Source organism: Protobothrops mucrosquamatus, unplaced genomic scaffold, assembly GCF_001527695.2.
Source record: "Protobothrops mucrosquamatus isolate PMUCROS unplaced genomic scaffold, P.Mucros_1.0 scaffold865, whole genome shotgun sequence".
Lineage (NCBI taxonomy): Eukaryota > Metazoa > Chordata > Lepidosauria > Squamata > Viperidae > Protobothrops > Protobothrops mucrosquamatus.
Genome location: NW_015387120.1, coordinates 201,174 through 207,967, shown reverse-complemented (window position 1 = coordinate 207,967; position 6,794 = coordinate 201,174). Strand labels below are relative to the sequence as shown.

Below are 6,794 nucleotides of genomic sequence, written 5' to 3'. Positions count from 1 at the left end.
ATCTCCTTACTTTCCGCCGCGCCCTCAAGACATGGTTTTTCCAGCAAGCGGGCCTGACCTAGGGAGGATTTTAGGTAGGGATAATTTTAAAAGTATTTTAATCGGAAACACAGCTGGTAATATTTGGTTTTAATTCGGCTTTTATCGGGGTTTATTTTTTGGATTTCTGTATTTTTGTATTTTGTATTTTTTGTATTTTTGTGTATACTATTTGTTTTTAATATGCTGTGAACCGCCCTGAGTCCTATGGGAGAAGGGCGGTATACAAATTAAATTATCTATCTTATCTATCTATCTATCTCTGACTTTGAACACTGTTCTTTGTATGACTCATCTCCCGAAGTGTAAGGGATTCTCCCTTCCTCTTTCTCACCAACCTTAGACCTCAACCCACCGTGCAACTGCATGAAGGATGAGTCAGCCAACAAAACGTCAGCTACTGGGATCATCATTGGAATCCACATTGGGGTCACCTGCATCATCTTCTGTGTCCTTTTCCTCATGTTTGGCTACAGAGGACGGTACGTTTCCCTTTCTGCCCAACGTTTGTTTTTAGCTCTGTCGCCGGGCAATTTAGACAAGACGTAAGAGTTTCGTGAATTGGGTGCGTCAAGGTCGGCCTGTAGGTCTTCATAACTTCATGCTCCTGCAGTGGCCAGTAGCACTTCTGTAAAGCAGCCTGGCCATGCAGTCTGCAACACTGAAGTAGGGGAGTCTTCCACTCTGTGGGTCCTGTATCACGGAGCAATGGTCATCTGAACAAACATCGGAGTTTGTCTTTTTCCAAGCCAGATTCTTGATCCATCTAGCTCAGTGTTGTTGTTTTTTTTAAACTTGACCACTTTAAGATGTGTAGGCTTTAGCTCCCCATGCTGACTGGGGAATTCTGGGAGTTGAAGTGGCCAAGTTTGAAAAACCCAGAGCTAGCTCAATGTTGTCTCTACACTGGGGTGCCAGTGTGTGGGCACAGGGCTTCAAGAGATCCAAAGGCAACCTTGATGCATTTCTTTTATCCCTCTCATTTTTAGCAGATTGTTGATGTGTAAAAACGTGCAGGAGCAGCTCTCAACCCCGCAGATTTCGAGAGGGCCGAGAAATGTCACTGGCCAGGCTGTAAACGGGTCTACTAAGAGGGACGATCCAGATGTCAATGGGAAACAGCTGGATATGAATGAACTGGAAAGATTGTTCCCAGCTTTGCATTCCCCACCCAGTCTGCACACAAAGGGAATAGCGGTAAGAAAAAGCATTGTGGAACTGGAATGTTGTTCAGCTTCTTTTTGTTGTATAGTGTAAACACTGGTGTTGTATGTATCAGAGAGAGAGAGGCATGCATTTCTGCCTACCTTGAGTCTCTTTTTCCTCCTGTTGTTGAATGCACACTTGAATGTAGCCAGTTTTCCATCACTTTAGTTTTGCCTCTTGATCAGGGTTTTCCGGGATTTTCTCTATTAACTAATAAAAGTTTGAAATCCCTGCTCCAAAGCACCATATAGGTGGCTAGTTTATTTCATGTAGCAATCGTTGTCTGTGATCATCGATCCTCAGCTACTTCATCTGCAGAGTCCAAAGCTTCTTTGTTTGGCCCCGGTCTCCCCTGTTCCCTAACCTCTGAATGGGTCAAATAAGGGCTGTGAGGACATAGTGATTGCAATCGGGTGATTGCTACACCTTTTCAACGCAGGCAAAGCCAAAGGGAGAAATTATTAAGAAGGCCAAACAATGAATGATCTAAGTCACTGGTTCTCAACCTGTGGTCTCCGGACCCCTGGGGAGGGGTCTGTGATGTCATCACAGGGGGTCCACAAAGTCTTGATGCAGTTGAGTGCTTTAAATCTTGACTTAAGTCTTGGTAGTCCATAGCCATGATCCATGGCACAAAAGGTATTTAAAGAGAGTCTATGGTGAAGAAAAGGTTGAGAACCATTGATCTAAGCAGTAACAGGGCAGAACTATAAGCAGAAAAGAGATTAGGATGGAAAACAGAGCAGAGGAAATGTGCAGACGTTATTTGATCATTCTGAAGATTCGACTTTGGTCCAGGTCTTTATGGGAGAGAAGGAAATAGAGGGAACCATGGGATTTAATTGGTGTGAGGGGTTTATTTATTTATCTGTCACATGTATAGGGTGCCCAACTTGGGCATGCCAAGGCAAGTCCATCATTGCCCACCCCACTGCTTTCTAGACCAGCTGAAGCTTCTGGATGGTCTTCAAGAGCAGTCCAATATAGAATGCATTGCAGTCGTCAAACCTTAGGTGACCGGGGCATGAATGACTGAAGGCCCCCTTCCAAATCTAGGAAAGGACACATCTGCCACACCAGATGAAGGCTTTCTTGGCCACAGCTGGCACTGGAGTTGTGGCTGGGATTAAGGGTCACTTGCTTCAAGGACAGACAGCCTTTGATTTGATAAGATGGCAAATCCCGAAGGTGTTCACATGGGTGGTGTGGCACAATCAATGGAAAATAACACCAGGATGTAATTTGAATGAATTCTTCATGTTCTAGGATCCGATCTGGATTAGTCACCAGGACCAAAATTTTTGTCTTCTGAACTTTCAGACTTGTACTGGAGCCCTATCCTCAAGGAACGTCTCTCTAGCAGAGTGTGTGCCGTTCTGTGTGTGGCCTGTGTGTGATCTGTGGGGCGACACACAGGACAGCAGACATTCTGCTAGAGAGAAGTACCGAAGATGGGCTCCAGTACAAGTCCGAAAGATTGGAAGACAATAACTCTTGAGCCCGGTGACCGACCCAGATCGGATCCTATCCTGGGACATGTATATTCACCTTCATTCGTCTTCATGTTCTTCTTGTATTTTGTAACAAATGTCATTGAGCAGGCTTTGTGGGTTCCAACAGCAATTTTTTTTCCATTGCCTTCTCAGCTGGATCACATTCCAAATACTTCACCTATTGAAATCCAGATATCTGCACTTCCACCAGAGGAATTTAGCATCCTTGAGGAAGAGGACAACACCTTGTTTCCAAATGTACCTTCTGGCCCAAACGGCCAGCCTCTGCTAAACATCAGCCAAGAAGAACCAGCTTTGAAGCAAGCTCCGACCAATGAAGGATAAGTTGCCAAGATAGCTCAGACTTCTTATAAGACATACCAGCCACTAATTTTTTGTGCCTGGTGATGTCTCTAAGATGACACTAAATCTCAGGTCAATGTAAAAGTTCTGATTTCCGCATAATCTGTACGCAGCTTTGTGGAATCTCTTATGAAGTTGATCTTTCTGACCTGCCTCAGGCTTGTAGCCCATATCTACCCATCTGGATCTCCGTTTTCGTTCTATAGCTGCCAAGCTAGTGACTTCTCTCAAGAGAAACTGGAGCACCCCTCCTTAACCTTTGACACCACGTGGGATCAGTACCATCTTGGGGTTCAGCAATGTGTCCCTGCAGCTTTAGAATGATCATGTCTGGATCCATCTTGGCAATCTTGCTGAACCAACCCACAATGAAGGACCTCCCGACTTGGATCCCCAACATGGAGGGTTCAACGGAGCCACAATTTTTTTTATTTTTTGGTCGTGTCCATTCATAATTCTCAGGATAATTTTTTTGTGGATGAACTGCTTCAAAGACAAAGTGAGCGTGACAAAAAAAACAAAAATGAAAAAAAAAAACCAGGCCTGGAGAAGGGCTCTTGAAAGAAAGAAAAGACTTGGATGAACCCCCGAAGTAAATTCAGAACTACCTCAACCGGAATTGAATGTCTTTTGGGAAGAGGCAAACGTATCTTGTGTCTTCCTTTTGTCTTCAACGCAAGTAGTGTAGCACTTGGTCAGTACGTGTTTTGGTACTACCTCAGAAGTCACACTCCGTGTCCACCATGTTGGCCATTGGCTAATATTTCCTCCCCCTCCCCCTCTTTAAAATAACCCTTTATTATCATCCTTGTTCCAATGTAAAGCACTTCCAAAACCTTGAAAGCAATGTTCTACCTCAAGACATTTTTTTTTAATAGAAGCGCTGGGTGTCCTTCCAGCCAAACTCCTCATCTCTCTCTCTCTCCCTCTTCCTGCTCACTTCCAGCATCCCAAGAGACAGAAGAGCATTGTGATCACTGAGGAGAGTCCCCCTTAGTGTGATAAGCTTTACTTTTAGACAAGTTGCTAGTTAACTTGTGTAGAGTTTTATTGTGTCAAGAATTGTTTTATACCATGTCTCTTTTTTTCCCCTAAACAAAGGAAACTCTCATGATTGTTAGGATTGTAGCAAAAGGCAGGCTGCCGATCACCTAAAAATGACTTCCACTATAAACGGGTTACTACTGAAGAACTGTCCGATGTTCAAGGTACATTGTTCAAAGCTGGCTTGCCACATGCACGTTCATGGAATGCTCGCTACATTAAGGACTGTTGGTTTTATATAATGGAGGAGCTGAACCAAAATAACTTTCATTTTTGCTTTAGAGTTGAGTTAGGATCGTCTTAAACCAGGGGTCTACAAACGTGGCCCTTTTATGACTTGTGGACTTCAACTCCCAGCATGCTGGCTGAGGAATTCTGGGAGTTGAAGTCCACAAGTCATAAAAGGGCCAAGTTTGAAAAGACCCCAGTTAGGCTGGGTTGAAACGAAATGCTTAACTTGGCTTTGGATTAGTACCCAGCTAATGGCCTAGTGGTTAAGATGCTGGGCTTGTCGGATGGAAGGTTGGCAGTTTGAGACCCGAGTACCACATGATTGTTTGAGTTCCCGTTCTTGCCTCAGCTCCTGTCCTCCTAGTACTTCAAAAGCATGCAAATGCACGTAGATAAATAGGTACCACTTCGGTGGGAAGGTAACAACATTCCATGCACCTCGGCATATAGTCATGCTAGCCACATGATCGTGGAAGTGTCTTTGGGCAATGTTGGCTCCCTTGTCTAGGAATGGAGATGAGCACCACCATCCCCTAGAGTTGGACACAAGTGGTCAAGAGAAATCTTTATTTTTACCTCTTAATAGCTTACTCTTAGCTATTACAGCTGGCCAACCAGAGTATATGGCTTTGGCACATTGTTGTGAACATCTCCAATCACAGTTTATTCAAGACAGCATTGTGTCATGCCAGGGCCCTCTATAAAGCCAATGCTTTCCGTTCAGAAAACCTTCCAGCCAAGTTGTGTGTTTAAAGTTAGTGCCGGAGTCTCCATTGATCAGACCCTGGTTTGACTTGTGTTATGTGGCAGGCAATCTCTCCAGATCTTCCTTCAATCTCCAGTCTGAACTCTTTTCATTGGAGATGAAAGGGAACAATTTTGGAATATGGGGCTTAGGTTCAATGCTGCCGTTCATTTTCCCCACACAAAATATAGAAAGCTGTGAAATGTGCACATCCAGTTTTGGTTGAAAGGTCTCACTAGCCTAACCTCTGTAGTGTGCCTGTGTGCAAACCAGACACAAGACCAGCCTGTTTAATAAGATGCCTCCAGCTGATCCTCACAGCCCTTGAAACCCCTGATGTGATGTCCACGATGGATTTCTTCCTGTTTCTTCTGTTAGTTGCCCTCTAGGTCGCTGGTGGCAGTACAGATGGTCATAGACCACATGTTTAAAGCCTTAGCATGGCCTTTCCTAACCTGGCCACCTTCAGATGTGTCAGGACTTCAATTCCCAGAATTCCTAGCTAGGTTGATTGGGAATTCTGAAGGTTGAAGTCCCAACCCGTTTAGAGAAGGCCAGCTTGGGGAAGTCACCTTAGAATGTAGCATATTTTCTTTATAGAGTGACCTACCTCAGTTGAAGCAGTCCAAGTAGGCAATGCTGTTCATCAGAAGAACCTCTCCAATAGAATTAGTGGTGGGAGACTTTCAACATCTACCTACCTACCTACCCACCCCGTTGACCTAGGAAAAAGCATTTAACAGCATTTCAGTGAAAACTGAAATAAGACTCTTAATTCAGCTCCCTTTTCCTTTCCTAATGAATTTTCTGACACTGTATGGATGACGTTCTTCACCTCTAGAATAGCCACTTCATGGTCATGTTCTTTCTTTGTTTAATGTTGAATTCCTATAGCTATTTTTATACGCGGTAATTGAAAGGAAAATGTTTTAAAACTCTGGGTGAAAAAGAGAAACAAAAAGAAGCGACTGGGATGGAGGAAAGAAGCAATGTCTAAAGACACAACCAGCTACAGTATTAAGCCTTCCTTTAAAAGAAAAAAAAGTGGATAAAAAAAAAAAGACTTAATTTTTCCGCCTGAAGAGATCTGTTGGCTTTCCTGTCACTCTCGGTTTCCTCATTATCGACTATTTTTTATGTTTATTTTACGGTGCGTGCATCCATTAAAACAGGAGGAAGAAATAAAATGTATCTGGAATTATATCCCTTGTTTCAAGATGGCCGCTCAAACCTTTCTAGCATCAGGAGAAGACGGGACAAGGTGACAACAGGAGGAGTAAAGACTGAAGAAAAGTGGATTTATTTCAAATGTCCATGGAGATTCTCCCATCATAAAGGCTGTGGTTGTCCCAAAGGTGCTTTTTCCAAAGGCAGCTGGACTTTCTTGGTTTTTTTTCTTTGAAAAACATTTCGCTTCTCATCTAAGAAGTTCTGAAATTAGAACCGAAGAACCTTTTTGAATGAGAAGCGAAACATTTTCAAAGAAAAAAACAGGAAGGCCCAGCTGCCTTTTGGAAAAAAGCGATTTATTTCAAACTTACAGATAGTGGTAAAAATCAGAAAGTCCCAGATTTTTGAAAATGGTGGGCTTCTTTGGCATGCTGAAAAGCCTTCACTGACTTGAGGCAAGAAGTCACAAAAGGCCCTCACTTCTCAGAGTTAGTAGGGCAAAA

At 43.4% G+C, this 6,794-nt stretch overlaps 1 protein-coding gene across 1 annotated transcript in view; it reads left to right on the top strand.

The window, feature by feature from the left end:
* The window catches only part of IGDCC3 (immunoglobulin superfamily DCC subclass member 3), a 53,886-nt gene extending 50,440 nt beyond the window's left edge, over positions 1 to 3,446 (top strand). The window contains exons 11-13 of the mRNA XM_029284723.1: positions 383 to 521; positions 1,032 to 1,236; positions 2,892 to 3,446. Of these exons, the coding sequence (XP_029140556.1) occupies positions 383 to 521; positions 1,032 to 1,236; positions 2,892 to 3,083 (536 nt within the window). The 3' untranslated portion in view covers positions 3,084 to 3,446. The remainder of the gene's footprint in view (positions 1 to 382; positions 522 to 1,031; positions 1,237 to 2,891) is intronic.
* The last annotated feature ends 3,348 nt before the right edge of the window (positions 3,447 to 6,794 follow it).